The sequence below is a fragment of the Felis catus genome, chromosome B4 (assembly GCF_018350175.1).
Source record: "Felis catus isolate Fca126 chromosome B4, F.catus_Fca126_mat1.0, whole genome shotgun sequence".
In the NCBI taxonomy this organism is placed as follows: Eukaryota; Metazoa; Chordata; class Mammalia; order Carnivora; family Felidae; genus Felis; species Felis catus.
Window position 1 is genome coordinate 96,194,992 of NC_058374.1, and position 19,713 is coordinate 96,214,704.

Genomic DNA, 19,713 nt, shown 5'->3' on the forward strand with positions numbered 1-19,713 from the left:
ACAAGGGATGCTCACTTTTGCCACTTTTATTCAACATAGTATTGTAAGTCCTAGTCAGAGCAGTTAGGCAAAGAAAAAGAAACAAAAGGCATATGGTTAGAAAGGAAGAAGTAAAACTGTCAGTATTTGCAGATGATATTATATATAGAAAACCCTTAAAGACTCCCATCAAAAAACTGTTAGAACTAATAAGCAAATATAGTTCATTGTAGGATATAAGAAATCAATAAGCAAAAATCAGTTGTGTTTCTAGACACTAATAATGAACTATCAGAAAGAGAAATTAAGAAAACAATCCCATTTGCAGTTACATCAAAAATGATAAAATACAGGCGCCTGGGTGGCTCAGTCAGTTAAGTGTCTGACCTCAGCTCAGGTGATCTCACAGTTTCTGAGTTTGAGCCCTGCATCGGGCTCTGTGCTGACAGCTCAGAGCCTGGAGCCTATTTTGGATTCTGTGTGTCCCTCTCTCTCTGCCTCTCCCCCACTTGCATTCTATCTCAGTCTCTCTCTCTCTCTCAAAAATAAACATTAAAAAAAAATGATAAAATGCATAGGAATGAATTTCATGAAAATGAGGTAGGTGAAAGACTTATATGTTGAAAACTATAAAACATTAAAGAAAGAAATTGAAGACACAAATAAATGGAAAGATATTCCATGCTCATAGGCTAGAAGAATTAATATTATTAAATGCCATACTAGTCAAAGCAGATTCAGTGCAGTCCTTATCAAAATTACAATGGTGGGGCACCTAGATAGCTCAGTCGACTTCAGCTCAGGTCATGATCTCCCAGCTTGTGACTTTAAGCCCTGCATTAGGCTCTCTGCTGTCAGCACAGAGCCCACTTCAGATCCTCTGTCCCCTTCTCTCTCTACCCCTCCCCCCACTTGCACCCTTTCAAAAATAAACATTTAAAAAAATTACAATGGCATTTTTCATAGAAGGAGAATACCCAACCCTAAAATTTGTATAGAACCATAAAGGACCCTGAATAGCCAAAGAAATCTTGAGATGAGGAACAAAGCTAGAGGATCACACTCCCTGATTTTCAACTATATTACAGAGCTATAGTAAAACAGTGACATAAAAACACACACAGATCAATGGGACATAATGCAGAGCCCAGAAATAAACTCATTCATATATGGTCAATTAGCTTACGACAAAGGAGCCAAGAATATATAGCTAGGAAAGGACTGTCTCTTCAATAAATTGTGTTGGGGAAATTGGACAGCCCCATACAAATGAATGAACCTGGACCACTATTCTACACCATAGACAAAAATTAATTTAAATGAATTGAAGAGTTAAGCCTAAGACCTGAAACTCCTAGAAGAAAACATAGGCAGTAAGCTCCTTGACATAGGTCTTAGCAATGATTTTTTTAATCTGACAGCAAGAGCAAATGCAACAAGAGCAAAAAGAGACATTAGACTACATCAAACTAAAAGGCTTCTGTCCAGCAAAGAAAACCATCAGCAAAATAAAAAGGCAACCTACCAAATGGGAGCAAGTGTTTGCAAATCATGTCTCATAAGGGGCTAATGTCCAAAATATATAAAGAACTCCTGCAACTCAATAGATTAAAAAGAAAACCTTACAGACAATCCAATTAAAAAATTGGTCAAAGATCTGAATAAACATTTTTCCAAAGAAGACACAGAGTTGGCCAATAGGTACATGAAGAGATGTTCTGTATCGTTAATTATCAGGGAAATACCCAAACTTATCATGAGATGAGATAATACTTCATACCTATTAGAATGGCTAGAAACAAGTGTTAGCGAGGATGTGGAGAAAAGAGAACGCTTGGGCACTATTGGTGGAATGTAAATATGTCCAGCCACTAGGGAAAACAGTATGGATTTCTTAAAAAAATTACAAATAGAACTATGACATGATTCAGCAGTTCTACTCCTGGGTAGTAAGTGGAAGAAAACAGAAACATTAACATGGGAAGATAAACCTTATTCGTTGCAGCATTATTTACAATAGCCAAGATATGGAAACAACTTAAGTTTCCATCAGTGGGTGAATGGATAAAGAAAACGTCCTGTATATATAGAGAGAGTGGAATGTTATTTAGCCATAAAAAAGAATGAACATTTTGTCATTTGTGACAACATGGATGGACCTTGAGGGCATTATCCTAGTGAAATAAGTCAGAGAAAGATAAATAACATGATTTCTCCTGTATGTAGAATCTAAAAGTAAATAATAAAATCAATCTCATAGATACAGAAAACAGAGAGGCAGGGGGTTTGCGGGGCGGGGTGGAGAAATGGGTGAAGTGTTTTGTTTGTTTTTAGTTTAAGTAAATTGAATTATTCTTTATTTTTAAAATTATAAAAATTTTAAGTTGTGATTATAGTTATTGTGATTCTGCTTTTTTAAAAAGTTCTTTTTATTTTATTTATTTTTTAAAGAATATTAACTTAAAAAAATTTTTTTTAATGTTTATTTATTTTTGAGAGAGGCAGAGACAGAATGCCAGTGGGTAAGGGGCAGAGAGAGAGGGAGACACAGAATCCGAAGCAGGCTCCAGGCTCTGAGCTGTCAGAACAGAGCCCGACGCAGGGCTCGAACTCACGAGCTGTGAGGTCATGACCTGAGCTGAAGTCGGACACTCAACCGACTGAGCCACCCAGGCACCCCTAAAAAAGTTCTTTTTAAAAAAGAGTTCTTATTTTTTAGAGATCTTATTAAAATAATTTATAAATAAAATTATGTGTCTAGAATTTGATTCAAGATAGTGGTAGGGGGCCACCTGGGTGGCTCAGTCAGTTAAGCATTCGATTTCGGCTCAGGTCATGATCTTAACTGCTGTAAATTCAAGCCCTGCGTCAGGCTCTATGCTGACAAGCTCAGAGCCTGGAGCCTGCTTCGGATTCTGGGTCTCCCTCTCTCTGGCCCTCCCCAGCTCGTGCTCTGTCTCATTCTGTCTCTCAAAAAAAAAAAATGTTAAAAAAAAAAAAAAAAAGATAGTGTTAGGGATGCTTGCTGAATATAGATGAAATTGTATGATGGACATAAGGATTTTCATTATGCTGTTTTTTCTGTTTTTATTTATGTTCGAAGTTTTTCAGATTAAAAAGTTTTTTAAAAGAGAGAAGGGAAAATGTTTATCACCAATAGAATGTATACCATAGTTAGGAAAACCCTAGTCTGTGGAATATTGGATTGAAATGATTTTGTCAAATTATATTCCTTAATTTATGGACCACACACTCTTGAGAATTTGATGAAACTATGGTTTTTGTCTCTAGAAAAATGGACATAAACACAAACTTTGGAGTAAATTTCAGTTTTACAAAAAACTGAAAGTCATTCATAATTCTTGTAGAGCTTTAATTCTCTAATGAGGTCTCCTGACCAACAGCATCAGTATCACTTGAGATTTTTTAGAAATGAAGATTCTTCTGCCCTACTAAACCAACTGACTCAAAATCTCTGGAGGTGGTACCTAAAATCTATGTTTTAACAATTTTTCCATATGATTGTGATGCACACTGAAATTTGAGAATTTATTTGTATTCTTGCTGCTTGTGTATACATATCAATCGCTTGGGGATCTTGTTAAAATACATATTTGATAGAGTCGGTTTGGTGTGGGCCTGAGCTTTTCATTTGTAACAGGCACCCGTGTGGCGATGATGCTGGTCCTCAGACCATACTGTGAGTACCACGGTTCTAGCTCTATAGCTTAGAAGTGTTATAAATTTCATATATCTTCCTAGAAAAAAATTTGAGTATTTCTAATATGCTTGTTTAAAAACTATTGAACATACAGAAATACTCATATATTTTACACATTTTTGTAAAACAAAAAATAAAGATTTTGAAAGGTTGAAGAAAAATAAGTAGAAGTTAGAATTTGTAATGTTTTCTAATTTCATCTCATTGGATTTTCCTGTACAACTAAATTTGGAAACCATTGTTCTAAGGACTCCCTCTTTTCTTTCTTCGTTTTTCCCACTACATATTTTGTGAATATTTACTTCTAATCTGTGCCTTATATTTTCATTTTTTAACTGTGTCTTCAGAGCAGAAGTTCTAAATTTTAATAAGGTCTTATTTGTCATTTTTTCTTTATGATTTGTGGTTTTTGTGTCTTATATGAGGAATCTTTGCCCAAATCAGAATCACAAAGATTTTTTTCCTACAGAGATTTCCTCCTATGTTTTTTTTCTAGATATTTCTGGATAACTGTGCACACCTTATGTTTTACATCTAGGTTCATAATTCATTTTTTAATTTTTGAATATGGTCAGAGATATAGATAGATCAAGGTTTATTTTTTACATGTAAATGTTCAGTTCTAATACTGTTTCTTGAAAGATTATTCTTTCTTCATTGAATAATCTTGGCACATACATCAAAAATCAAGTGACCAGGGGCGCCTGGGTGGCTTAGTCAGTTAGGTTTCTGACTTTGGCTCAGGTCATGATCTCATGGTTCATGACTTTGAGCCTCACTCACATCAGGCTCTGTGCTGACAGCTCAGAGCCTGGAGCCTGCTTTGGATTCTGTGTCTGCCTCTCTCTCTGCCCCACCACCCCTCTTGTGCTCTGTCTCTCTCGGTCTCTCAAAAATGAATAAATGTTAAAAAAAAAAAATTTACTAAAAAAAAAAAAATCAAGTGAGTATATATGTGGGGGTCTATTTCCAGATTCTGCTCCATGATCTTTAGAGCTCTCCTTTCACCAATATCTCACACTCCATTGGGGTAACTATGTGCTGTATCTTTAAGTTAGATAGTATGAGTCTTCCAGCTCTGTTCTTCCTCCCTCATCTTAAACTCTTTCATTCTTTCAAATATTATTTGCATAAAGGTATTACATTATTTGTTGACGAGTAAATCTTGTTCCCTAAATATCAGTTGTACTTAGAATAATATGAACTATTTTTTTTAATTAATTTTTTCTTTTAGTTTTTTTTTTTTCTTTGAGATAGAGAGGGTGTGATGAGGGAGGGGCAGAGAGAGAGGGAGAGAGAGAGAATCCCAAGCAGGCTCTGCATTCTCAGCACAGAGCCTGATGCCGGGCTCAAACTCATGAACCATGAGATCATGACCTGAGCTGAAGCAGGTGCTAAACTGATTGAGTCACCCAGGCACCCCAGAATAATACAAACTTTGACATATCGCCAAGTATGTTAGAAAATCTTGAGGGTATTACTTGTATACAGACATTTGTTCAAAGTAAAAACCTTTTTCTCTCAGTGTCACTGTGGCCATTATGCATTTGGACAAATGCAGTTGCTATTAAGTTTTTTAAACTTGCAGGAAAAGCTATTCAGTGAGCTGACAAAATGTTCATTATATTTAGTTTTCCTGTTGGTTGGAAGTCAGAAATGGCTATTGTGGTGGCATACTGAAATTATAGAAAGAGAAAATTCATAGATTGTGGTCTTAAATTTCTGTTTTCTCCTTCTCTTAGGGATGATAGAAACAGCACAAGTGGATGAGAGAGCAAAAGGCAATGGCTCCAGTCAACCAGGAGCCACAAGGCGGGGTGTACAGATTATTGATGATGAACCTCAAGCCCAGAGCGGTGGCGGAGGGTGCTGTTCTTCTGGATAACTGATCACACTTAAGAGATTAAACAAACAAACTGTGGATCATTGCCCTCAACATGAAGACTGCCATATTCCAAGTCACATTATTTTACCAATGGAATTATAGAATTAACAGTATTTTAAATTACGTTTATAACACTGCAGAGACCTTAAGTGCTAAACTTAGTGGAGTTTGTGACCAGAGAATTGGCATTTTTCTACAAATGTTAACAAAGCAATTACCAATGGCCTTTTTACATATTTTTTTCTTTAATAAGGAATAATATGCATGTAGAAAAGACCTACTTAAAGGCTTCATTTATATTCTTTTAAATCAAATCTTTATTTAATAACTTATATATGTTGTTGGAATGGTATACATTTTTGCAGCCCTTTGTATTTTGTGGTAGTTTGAATTGTATCACTTCTAAACAGCAAACTGTTTTTGTTTTCTTTTTTTTTTTTTTAAATTAGCAGATACCTGAAGTACTATTTTTGCAGGGTTTGCACAGGCCCCTTAACTGTCTACTACTTTGATATAATCTATATACAACCTGTATGCTGAGCTGGTAAAATACATTGTAAAATTACATATTAAATATTTTATCTGCTTTTACAAGCGCAAGGTGCAAAACTACATACAGTAGTCTCATTGATGACTGTAAAGTGAATTAACATTTGGTGATAATGCCTAAGCTTTTTGACTCTGACATAAAGATCATGGCTCCCCTTCACTTTTGTCTTAACTTGAAAGTGGCGTGTTTCAATTTTCACATATACTTTACTTGAATTATTGCTGTTGTCATATTTTTGCCTCTGTAAGTCTTTCTGATGATTGAACAACAGCATTTGCCTTTTGGTTTGTTGGGGTTTGGGGGGGCTTTTTTTGTTTGTTTTTATTTTTGTTTGGGGGGGATTTTTTTGGATAAAAGATGAATTCTGCTGATTTTGTTTTAGAGTGGTTACCTTAGAAGTATTTGAGTGGAGCATGCTGAATTTCACTTCTGCAATGGCTTTAGTTTTCTCTTAGGCTTTATATGAGATGGGTTCACTGGTGTCAGAAGAGAGGAAGAGGTACCAGACAGTTGCCACTCACCAAGACTCATTCATACAGCATGTTAATGGGTAGTTCATGCTCCTGGGGCAGCACTTTTAAATCCTTTGTGAGCAAATTGTATTTGTTCATTGCTTGCCAGAGATGAACACAGAAAAGTTTGTTCCATTTTATAAGAGCTGTCCTGAGTTTCTGTGAAGGGAAACATTTCATGTAATGCGGTTATAGCAAACACTGGAAAGATTTATTATAAAATTATATTCTTGTATACTTTGTAAATTAGTCTCATTAGGTTGTTTTTTTTTTCCTAAGCATAGGACTGAACTTAAATTTGTTAATTTTAATAGAATCAGACAGTGCTCACAGAAGGATCACAAATTGTGGAAATTAACATACATTGTTCTTGTTCTAATATATATATTTTTCCATTTCTGTCATGCTTGGAAAACTAGTAAATGTTATGTCTAAGATAAAATGGAATGGTTCCTGGATTTACTTCTTACAAGAAGCAGTAGTATGCAATAAAGTCGTTGGCATGAGCAATTAAGAGGATGTAAAGAGGTTATAGTTACTAAAGAAGTACTACCATATTTTTAAGAGCTTAAGGTTTCCCAAATGGGTTTAAAGTTGAGTGGATTGACATCTTAATGCTATGCTGTTAAAATTTTAACTTAGTATTAAGGGTTCTGTGAGCCCTCACTTCACCTTCTTTAGTTCCTCTCCTTCCCAAACTCAACACACTGTTCTCTCTGTTGTGTGTGTGTGGGGAGGATGGTATGGGAAGAGTCAGAGAGATAAGCTAACATTTGTTTCATTTTGTTTTGTATTGTTTTGTTGATTGTATAGTCTCTCAGTTTCCTATGAAGTTTGTGTTTATGCAGGGCATCATGGGAGACCAGAGGAATCATGAGTATAAATACAGGAAAAATTGTTTTTGCTATTCTGGTTCTTCCACAGGTAGTAAAGAAAGCCTTGCCATTTCTACTATCATACGTGCAGATGGGAAAGAAGCTCTTGTTCAGAGTGAACTGTTTTTTAAACTAATGAGAGATGAAATTGAGCTTGATTTCAAAAAGTAAAATCATAAAGCCTGATAATTGAAGAGTTGTACTCTCAATTTTTGACCCTATGTTAATGATATTAAGTCCAGATAAGAACCTCTGCTCCAAAGTTGCCAGATAATTATTGATGGGGTACAACCACTCTCCATATATTTTTTTCTTTACTCTCCCTTAGTTTCTGTCTATCATTCTTAACCTCAAGCATTTCATTCTGTTTTTCACCTTGTAATTTAAGCTAATTCAATAGCAACAATAAATAATAGGGAATACCTGTCCTTGCTCTAAAGTCTGAGAGTTCTCTAGGTAGGATGAAGGAGGAATGAAAGAGGACCAGCCAATTGGAGTATGTGCATAAAGGAGAGAGAAAGAGATGAGAAACTAAGGCTGAGGAAATTTCTCTGATACTTTCTTCACTTCTTTAACATATCTTTTGTGTTCCTGTCCTTATGAATTGTACTATTAGGAAGAAGACATGAGTTGTTGTATTGTATATTAAAAGTAGTAGGTAGGTAGAACCAATATATTTTTCAGCTAGTAAGTGTATACATTTAGTATATATAATTAAAAGTTGGTATAAGATAGTCATTAAAAATACCTGAATATTATGTTAAAAGTATACAATCGTTTCTGTAATGATGATGAGTATTCTGCATCTCGTTTTGCTTTGTGATTATAGAGGAAGATCATTGTTTTTAAAAATGTATATTGCAACAATTTGGGGGTAAACAGCAATCTCAAAAAAAAAAAGCATCATGTGATTGTATGAAATATGAGTGTTTGAATTTGTTTTGTTCTGGGGAAATCACCTGAAAACACCCTAAAGCTATGGCTGTTATAGCTAAATTGAAGTCCTTTTTTTTTTGTTTGTTTTTAATATTAGCTATATGTTATTAATGATTACATTTTATTTGGCATTAGAGTAAGAAAGAAGAATGATATAGGTTTTCAGCAAGAAGAGATAAAATTTGGGATATATGACAGGAGGTTAGTGAGGAGTAGACTAGAAGTCAGGTAGATATGAAACTCTACAACCTGACATTTTTATAATTGTTTTGAAATACATTATCATTTCTAAATAAGGCAAGTTATGCATTGTACCAAATATTTAGAACATACACAAAATGAATTGGCATACTATGTAATATGATTTGCAATTTTCTGTATTGTAAATGCTACCAGGAATCTAGATCATTGATGTTATCTCCAAATAATAGAATTTATCCTTATAATTACCACTTATATTCTCTCCAGAAGTGAGATGTTGATCTGTGCCTTTAACTTTTGAAATTCATCTTTTGACCTCCGTTTGCCATATAGTTTTCTTTATAGATGCAGTCTGGCAAAGAGGGAATACATATTTTGTGGCTAGTAAAGCTGTTGAGATCTTGTAGAAAAGGGTGTAGATCGTTGCAACCAGCAGGAGCCTTACGATAATGTCTAAAGTACAGGGACTAAGTAGATCTTTATTCTTTTCTAAATTTCAAAATGTATTACCTAGGTTTTAATAACTAAAAGCTGGGATTCATTGAATATATACATTCACTTGATTTTGTAATAGGCGTTGATTCTAGTATTTTGCTGTTCTATAATTTTCAGTCAACAAAAACAATAATGTATTTGGACCAAAATTCATGTTACATATATGTCTGGCTTCAATGTCTTTTCCCTTTTCAAAGAAAACAAGTCAATCAGAATTCTGAGCAAATTTTCCTAAATGCAAGTATTATAATATTAATCATGTAATGAAAAAATGTAAAAATACTCTTAAGAGTTTCCACTTTCGAGCAACAATGCTTCTCTTCTAAACAAATACCACTTTAATTTGATAGACTTTTAACACTGCGTATGCTCTCTGATTTATGTATCATCTCTTCTGAGAAGCTGAGCGTGCTTTTAAATATTAGCCTTTCTACCACAAATTTTCAGTAGATACACTAACATGGCAAGTTGATGTTACATGGCACACCCAGTAAGAATCTTATTCTTTAAGCATCTTGTCCTCTTCGGAGGCCTGCACGTATTTCTAAGTGCTTTACATTAAATCCAAAAGATGAACCTGTCTATCTTTATTCCCAGTGTATCAGTTCTCACCTTGATTTTGATACTTCCAGACAACTGTATCATCTCTTCATTATCAAATACTCAAGAAAAAGCTAATATGACTTCCTTAAGTTCGAGCTTGTGTAGAGCAATGAGAGAAAGGTGAGGGACAGCAGAGATAAAGTACGGTAATGTTGAAATACAGACAACAGTGGTATTTGCTAAACTGTATCATTGGTAGCAAGCTCTTTTAAGGAAACTATCACATGTAGTACTTCCTAGAAATGTAGAAGCTCATTTTTTTTAATTATCTGAGAATATATTCTAGGAAAAAAAGAATAAATATTGTGAAAGTGCCCCTCAGGCACCCTCTCCCAAATGGAAAACATTGCTTTGTAGTATATACTCTCTTCAATTACCTTTTTGCTGTGCATTTATATACATATATATTTACCTATAGAAATACATAGTTTTGTGGGTTCTAAATTTTTATATAAATTTGTCTTACTACGCATATGTTTTGCAACTTGCTTTTTTCTCTCACCAACATGTTTAGGAACTGTTATGTCAGTATATGCATACTTTCATTTTATTTTCTGTCACATCTCTTTGGGATGTTTGCCTTTCAGGATAACTTCTGACTTTCCATGAAACCTTCCCAAAAGGAATCTTGTCACTTAGGTAGATTTCACTAGACTCCTAGAATGTAGATGCAAGCCAGCGCTTAGACAGAATCAGGGTCTTCCTTAAGCATGTGAATTGGGATATTAGAAAGGCATTTGCTGGGGCACGTGGATGGCTCCGTCGATTAAGTGTCTGACTTTGGCGCAGGTCATGATCTTCACAGTTTGTGGGTTTGAGCCCCGTGTTGAACTCTGTGCTGACAGCTCAGAGTCTGGAGCCTGCTTTGGATTCTGTCTCTCTCTCTCTGCCCCTCCCGAACTCATGCTCTGTCTCTGTGTCTCTCAAAAATAAATGAACAGTCGGGGGGAAAAAAGGCATCTGCTTATAATTCATTTGAAGTACATTACTTTTGGCCTACTGTTGACAATATATACAATTCAAAAATTTAGCAGTCTTTATTCAGAATAGGTTTTTATTTGAGGGAGGGAACGAAAAAGAGGGAAGGTATAGCCGACAGGGAAAGTACAGAGCAAGATAAAACAAGTCTCTACACAACTTGGAATAGTTACATAACAAGACTTCATGGCACCAAAAATTAAAACTTATGTTTGGTCTGTCTTTAATGAAAACAAGAACAGTGCCTTTTCAGATTTCCCTTCCCCCAACATCCCCCATCCCCATTCCTTTTTTTTTTTTTTTTAGAGTTTATTTATTTATTTTGCGAGAGAGACTGTGCCCTGTTAGAGCAGAGCCCAACGCGGGGCTCCGTCTCACGAATCTTGAGATCATGACCTGAACCAAAATCAAGAGTCAAGAGCTTAACCTACTGAGTCACCGAGGCGCCCCTCCCCATTCCTCCCAAAAGGTAACAATTGTTAACAGTTGGTATGTGTCTGTATCTCTCATATATGTTTTTATTTATATTTGGCCTTTATGAATTGTCAGTTTTCTGAAATCAACCTCTATATCAAATTCCAACCTCAATCCAACTGACGTATTTACCGAGAACAAACCAGAATCCTATTTCTTTAAAGGACGTTAAATCAGTGGCGACAGTTCTTGAACTAGAAGTTAACTAGATTCTTAATATGTTTTATGTTTATCATAAATTAAGCTTGAAGAATAACTAGCATTCTGGGAAAGTCGAGTCACTGGTTTCTATATCTTGTGGAAATAGGGTTGGGAAAGAGGAGTGTGGTAATACCTGTGTAAGTCTGAGCTGGCCTTGTTCTCTTAGCATATTATCTTACTTGAGCATTACAGTTATCCCCCACAATTACTTTCCAGGTGTTTCTGTCACTGTTAAGCTCTAGCTTAGCATGTGAGTGCCTTGACACAAAGTTAAGTGTATCGCCCCAGAACAACAAATTTATTCATATTTGACTTATAATGAAAATAATTCAAGGGGGAAATTAAGCAGTTTACATGATTTTGTTAATTGTTTCTGGATGGTCTTATAAAAAAATATTAAAACACATTCTGCTCATCATGACTATTCTATCACTTTCACTCATTTATTGAGTACCTGCTCTGTTCCCAGTGCACATACAGCAGAGGAACCAGCCTTCCTTTAGAGTTAGAGCTTAGAGATGGGGAAAGATGACTTTGCCTATTGTCTAGGAGGTAAGTAGTTTATCTGTAGATATGAGGTCAGCTGAGCACACGTGTTCACATTCTGGGTTTGATCAGATATGTACATGTCAAACTTTTGGGGTGAGGTAATTAGAATGACAGTAGCTGAAGCTGATAGTGAATTTAAGGTAAATCTGGACAGAATGATTTTGAGTCTTGCAAATAATACATTTTCAAGCCAAGTTAAAATAGAATAACTTATTTTCTAGCTTCAAGGGGACAATTAAGTGATCCTTAAGCCCAAATTGCTTTTCCAAATTTTGTAATAGTAGTGAAGAAACAAATGCTTTTTGATTATTTAGACGGCTGCTTTTTATTAAAGCTAGGGAAAAAATGAATTTTAAAAGGTAATTGTATTGTTTTCTTTGCTTTTAACAGATGATATCTTGTCGCCAGATAATAATCCAGGACACAATCCATTCCTAAGTCATAGTAGGCCAATTTGGAGAGTGTATCACAGTATAATTTGTGTCTTTCTTTCTTTCTTTCTTTCTTTCTTTCTTTCTTTCTTTCTTTCTTTCTTTCTTCCTTTCTTCCTTTCTTCCTTTCTTCCTTTCTTCCTTTCTTCCTTTCTTCCTTTCTTCCTTTCTTTCGTTTTTTTGTAGGCTCTCTGTGGGGCTTGAATTCATAAACCCAAGATCAAGAGTCACATGCTCTACCAATTGAGCCAGCCATGAGCCCCTAAGTTGTGTATTCTTTTTTTTTAATGTTTATGTATTTATGTATTTATTTATTTGAGAGTAGGAGAAGGAGCAGAGAGAGGGGGAGAGAAAGAATCTGAAGCAGGCTTCATGCTGTTAGTGCAGAGCCTAATGCGGAGCTCAAACCCACAAACCGTGAGATCATGACCTGAACCAAAATCAAGAGTCTGACACTCAACAGACTGAGCCACCCGGGCACCCCAAGTTGTGTATTTCTAAATGCACTTTTCAAATGAGTATGGGTCCCTTTTTTCCTATCTGAAATTGAAGACCTAGGCCAGAAAGATAGCTTAACAAATACCTGGATTTTCTGATAATCTTTCCAATGCCTTTTAAGGATATTAAAAGTTAAATTATCGGTTCCCTTCTTGGCTCTTTTTGGGAGAAAATAGAGTGAAATCATCAGTTTTTAAATAACTATTTCATGAGTTAGCAAGAAGTAACATACTCATCTGTATTAATTCATCTGCACTAATTCACAAAAGAATGATTGTAATGATCTAGTGACAATTCTTCAAAATATAAAAGTCCTGTGAAGGAAAAATGACATAGCAAGGACTTGATGATACTTTGAGGACCTTTTACTGTTTCCTGGGTGAAAAATTATTCATCTTGTCTAAAAGCTATACAATATAAGGCTCCCCTTCACCCCCACCACCACAACAGAATCCCCTGTTAATATTTTAAAGCCTGAAAATGTTTTAACTGAAGAAGTGGCATGGGTGGTTCCTCCCCTTCAAAGATTTTAAGGCCAATAGTAGTGGCACAGGCCTGGGGAAGAAATACTTGCTTTATCAAGTGGAGCTACTGACGTAGTATCTTTAAGATGCACACATGACTGATTTATCCTTGCTATGTAGGCAACTGGTATAGTTTGGAAATATTCTAATGTAAGATTGTATGTGAAGTAAGAAGACTGATTTTCTTGTATAGTGTATAGAATTCAGTCTTCTGTCATGCATGAAAATATGTTTGGTTTGGATCTATTTGATTTAAGCTCTAATTGCTATTCTGTCCTCCCACCTCACATTTTACCTAAAATATGTAATTTTTAAATGAAATTAGGGGCGCCTGGGTGGCGCAGTCGGTTGAGTGTCCGACTTCGGCTCAGGTCACGATCTCGCAGTCCGTGAATTCGAGCCCCGAGTCGGGCTCTGGGCTGATGGCTCAGAGCCTGGAGCCTGCTTCCGATTCTGTGTCTCCCTCTCTCTCTGCCCCTCCCCCGTTCATGCTCTGTCTCTCTTGGTCTCAAAGATGAATAAACGCTAAAAAATAAATAAATAAATAAATAAATAAATAAATAAATAAATAAATAAATAAATAAAATTATACAATGCTTTAGGAAACCTGCTATAGACAATGTATGAATTTCACCAAGAATGTTTAAGCAAATCTGAGACTAAAAATTTTAGGTTTTGCCTGCAATTTCATATGTAAATTCAAGAAAAAAATTGTAGCTAAAAGGCCTACTTTGTTGCAAAATATATATGTGACACTTCAAAGGATTTCAGTTTTGGGTTCATTTAAAAGTAGGACCTGACAAAAGAGGTATGAATAAATAAGCAGATTCAGAATTTAGCAGGCACTCGGTATTTCTGTTTTCCTAACATTTTATGTAGAGCATTTTACTGATGCTCAGATAGATATATAAAATGTACTACTATAATTCATGCCTTCAAGGAACTTAAAATCCTAGGGGAGAATTATCTAATAGATGTGAGAGAATTTAGAGACATTAAATATGGAGGAGGTAAAATTAGTATCTGTAGAAGATAGTGCAAAGCTTAAGAATCAACTGAAAGTATCTTAAAACTAACAAAGTCACTGGGTATAAAATTGGTCACAGAAATTAAAAGCTTTCATTTATATAAACAACAGCCAATTATAAGATATAATGGAAGAAAAAGCTCCTTTTAAAGTAAGAACAAAGAAGAAAATCCCTAGTAATAAACAGTATGCAAGACCATAAAAAGAAAGCTATGTTTCTCCTGGAAAGAAAGCACAAAAACATGGGGAGGCATATCATATTCTTGGATAGGAAGACTTACCAACATATACATGCCAGTTCTTTTTAAGTTAATGTATAATGTAATGCAATCTCAAAAATACCAGGATTTTCTAAAATTAGACAACTGATTCCAAAGTTCCTATGAAAAAAGACTAGCCCGAAAAGCTCTGAGAAGCAGTGAGGACAGACAAGTCTTACAAAATATTAAAAATAGAAACTCCAGTAATTAAAAGTTTGGTACTGGCATATAACTAGACAGATCATTAGAATCAAATAGGTCTAAAATAGACCCAGATATGGAGAGTTAGCACAAGCTAAAGATGACATTTCAATTCAGTGAAGGAAATATGGCTTATTCATTAAAAGGTGTTAGGACACCTGGGTAGCTATTTGCAGGAAAAAATAAAAGTTGGATTCATACCTCAACCAAAATAAAATCCAGTTTTAAATGTGAAAACTGAAAAGCTCAAAATACTTGAAGAAATCATAGGAGAATCTTAAAAGATTTTAGTGTGGTGAAGTGTTTTCTAAATTTGATGTAAAATCCAGAAGCAATAAAAATGGTATGCACTACAAATTTACAATAATGTAGTGATATATATACATATCTCACTATATAAAATAAATTCTTCATCACAAAAACTACCATAAGCAAAAAGAAATTACATATTTGAAAAAATTGCAAATCATAGCATGCATATTATAATATATAAAGAATTCCTAAAATTCAGTAAGATAAAATTCAACAGTCCAAAAGGAAAAAGATCCAAAACTATAAACAGAGTTTCCACAGAAAATGATACAAATGACATAGACTGAAAATAAAAGTTCAACTTAACTGTTAAGAGAAGTACAAAATAAAACTATACTGTTATACTAGTTTTTAACATATTTGATCAAGGAGATTTTTTTTTAATTTTATAAAAACACTGTGCTACATCCTAGATATTATTCATAAGAATTGGGGAACAAGTATTTGCGCTGGTTGAGGTGTAAATTAGAACAAGCTCTAAAAATGGTGTGCTTATGTATTGTAGATTTACTCTTTCAACCACCAATTTTATTTCCTAGTCAGAAAGGTTGGGAAAAAATTAATTTCCCGGATTTTTTTTTGTGCTGCTAGTGTTCTGGAAGCTAATTAGATTTTCCCAATTATGTGTTCTCCGCATGACTTGAAAAGAGAAATGAGGTAGAGGCGATCTTTTGAAGTTCTTGCATGTTGTAAGAATATGGGAAATGTTCCCATGCAGCAGTGATCAAAGGTCTATTCTCCAACTTTCTGGATTTGGAGAAGTAGTGATGGTGGCAGGAACAACTTCTGTTCTTTTCTTTTTTTTTTTTTTTTAATATTTTTAACGTTTATCCATTTTTGACAGAGACAGAGAACGAGCAGGGGAGGAACAGAGAGGAACACAGAATCCGAAGCAGGCTCCAGGCTCTGAGCTGTCAGCACAGAGCCTGACGCGGGGCTCAAACCCACAAACCGCAAAATCGTGACCTGAGCCGAAGTCAGTTGCCTAACCGACTGAGCCACCCAGGCGCCCCTTTTTTGTTTTGTTTTAAATGTTTATTTATTTTTGAGAGAGAGTGTGTGCAAGTGGGGGGAGGGGCAGAGAGAGGAGGAGACAGAGGATCCTGAACAGGCTTTGTGTTGTCAGCACAGAGCCCAACACGCAGCTCAAACCCACAAATCATGACCTGAGCTGAAGTCAGACGTTTAATCGACTGAGCTACCCAGGTGCCCTGGTGGCAGCAGCTTCTTAAAATAACATTTTAATCCCTGGATTGTGGTATATCTTCTTTCTCCAGTTTCCCAGGAGTGAGAGCAGGTGGTGATAGCCTCTGGCTTCCAGCATGGCTCCACAATGACTCCAGAGGTAGTAGCCTCCAGTGAATCAGTTCTGTATCACAGTGGGATTCATTCTGGGAGGCTCCACTTAGATTTCTAAACCCTGATCTTTCAGCCCTTCCAATGACCTTTTAAGTACCAAGGTGCCTATAACAAGTGCCTTCATGTTTAAAATATCTAGAATGATGGGGTGCCTGAGTGGCTCAGTCAGTTAAGCGTCCGACTTCAGTTCAGGTCATGATCTCACAGTTCATGGGTTTGAGCCCCACTTCAGGCTCTGTGCTGACAGCTTGGAACCTGGAGCCTGCTTTGGATTCTATCTCCCTCTCTCTGTCCCTCTCCCACTCACGCTCTGTCTCTGTCTCTCAAAAATGAATAAATGTTAAAAAAAAAATTTTAATTAAAATATCTAGAATGGCATCTGTTTCCTGCACTGAAAACTGCCTGATTGATTTGGCAATGGCAATCAGAATGAAAATGTATTTCCTTTTGATCTTGCAGTTTTACTTCTAGGAATATATCCTATAGACATGCTTGTATGTGAAAGTAACGAGTTTGTAAGGGTTTTCAATGCTTTGTTTGTAAACTGACATCAGTAGGGGAATCATAAAATCAATTATAGTGTATGTATATAATAGAATCCTAGGTAACTATAAAAAAGAATGAGCTTTGTATATTTAGAAGAAGCAATTAATAAGGCACATGAAGTAAAACAAAAAACAAAAAACCCAAATGTCCATCAACGGATGAATGGATAAAGAAGATATAATATGTGGATGGAACTGGAGGGTGTTATGCTAAGTGAAATAAGTCATACAGAGAAAGACAGATACCGTATGTTTTCACTCTTATGTGGATCCTGAGAAACTTAACACAAGACTATGGGAAAGGGGAAGGGAAAAAAAAAAGTTAGAGAGGGAGGGAGCCAAACCATAAGAGACTCTTAAAAACTGAGAATAAACTGAGGGTTGATGGGGAGTGGGAGGGAGGGGAAGGTGGCATTGAGGAGGGCACCTGTTGGGGAGAGCACTGGGTGTTGTATGGAAAACAATTTGACAATAAATTTCATATTAAAAAGAAAAAGATATGGTATGTATATACAATGAAGTATTACTTGGCAATCAAAAAGAATGTAATCTTTTCATTTGCAACTACATGGATGGAACTAGAGTATATTATGCTAAGCAAAATTAGAGAAAGACAAATATATGACTTCACTCATGAGGAATTTAAGATACAAAACAGATGAATATAAGGGAAGGGAAGCAAAAATAATATAAAAACAAGGAGGGGGATGAAACATAAGAGACTCTTAAATACAGAGAACAAACTGAAGGTTGCCGGAGGGGTTGGGGGTGGGGGATGGGCTAAATGGGCAAGGAGCATTAAGGAAGACACTTGTTGGGATGAGCACTGGGTGTCATACATAGGGGATGAATCACTGGTATCCATTCCTGAAATCATTACTGCACTATATGCTAACTAACTTGGATGTAAATTTTAAAATTAATTAATTAAAAAACATTTTTTAAAGACATTAACAATTAAAAAAAAGGCCAGGGAGCAGAACTGTGTCTACTGCTTTAAAAGAAAGTAATTAGCTTTGTTGACATAAAGTAAAGTACACATATTTAAAGTGAGCAATTTGACAAGTTTGACCCATGAAGCCATCATCACAGTCAAGATAATGAATATATCCATCACCCCCAAAAGTATCCTTTTTAAAAATGTTTATTCATTTTTTGAGAGAAAGAGAGGGAGAGAGAGAGAGCACATATAAGCAGGGGAGGGGCAGAGAGAGGGAGACAGAGGATCTGAAGCAGGCTCTGAACTGTCAGCACAGAGCCCAATGTAGGGCTCAAACTCACAAACTGCAAGATCATGAACCGAACTGAAGTCAGATGCTTAACCAACTAAGCCACCCAGGTGCCCCACCCCAAAAAGTATCCTTATACCTCTTTGTAATCCCTTCCTTTCAGTTCCTCCTCATCCTTGCCAACACTTGATACGGGAAAATTTTAAAATTATAACCATTCAAATAGATGTATATATATCATTGTGGTTTTAATTTGTATTTTCCTAATGACAAGTGATGTTGAGCATTTTTTCATGTGCTTATTTGACTTCTGTATCTTCTTAGTGAAATGTCTGTTCAAGTATTTTGTCCGTATTTATTGATTTTTATATTATCTAGTTTTGAGACTTCTTTATGCATTTTGCATATAGGGTCTTTATCAGATATATGATTTGGGGGCATCCGGGGGGGCTCAGTCGATTAAGCACCTAACTCGATTTCAGCTCAGGTAATGATCTCATGGTTCCTGAGATCAAGCCCTACATCAGGCTCTGCACTGACAGAACAGAGCCTGCTTGGGATTCTCTCTCCTTCTCTCTCGCAAAGTAAATAAATAAACATTAAAAACAAAAAGTTATATGACCTGGAAATACTTCCTCCTGATCTCACCTTTTCATTCTCTAATGTCTTTCCAAGAGAAGTTCTAAATATTGATGAAATCTAACCACTTTTCCTTTATGGATTGTGTTTTGGTCTTGTTTCTAAGAATTCTGCTTAGCTCATGGTCACAAAGATTGTTTTCCTATGTATTTTTCTGAAAGCTTTTTACTTTTAGGTCCATGGCTCATTCGAGTTATGTTTTTTATATGACACAAGGTAAACATTGAACTTTTTTTTTTTTTTTGCTGCAGCCCATTTGTTGAAAAGACTATCCTTTCTTTATTGCTTTTGTTTGCATCTTTGTTGAAAATCATTTGTCCACAGATGAGTGGTTCTATTTCTGAACACTATTCTATTGATTTGTCTTTTTTTAAAACACATGTCTTTAATTTTTATTTATTTTTGAGAGAGAGAGAGAGTGTGCAAGCAGGAGAGGGGCAGAGAGAGAGGGAGACACAGAATCCGGAGCAGGCTCCAGGCTCTGAGCTGTCAGCACAGAGCCAGATGCAATGCCTGAACTCACGAATGGTGAGATCAGACTTGAGCCGAAGTCCCACGCTTAACCAACTGAACCACCCAGGCACCCTGATTTATTTGTCTATCTTGATGCCAACAGCACACTGTACTGATTATTATAGTTTTATAGTTGGTCTTGACATCAAGTAATGCTAGTCCTTGAGTTTCGTTTTTTTTCCAAAATTGTTTTTGGCTACTTTAGGTTCACTTCCA

General features: G+C 35.7%; 1 protein-coding gene across 1 annotated transcript in view; it reads left to right on the forward strand.

Annotated features, from left to right (window-relative positions):
- The window catches only part of RAB21 (RAB21, member RAS oncogene family), a 44,961-nt gene extending 33,130 nt beyond the window's left edge, over positions 1-11,831 (forward strand). The window contains exon 7 of the mRNA XM_003989049.5: positions 5,443-11,831. Within this exon, the coding sequence (XP_003989098.1) occupies positions 5,443-5,585 (143 nt within the window). The 3' untranslated portion in view covers positions 5,586-11,831. The remainder of the gene's footprint in view (positions 1-5,442) is intronic.
- The last annotated feature ends 7,882 nt before the right edge of the window (positions 11,832-19,713 follow it).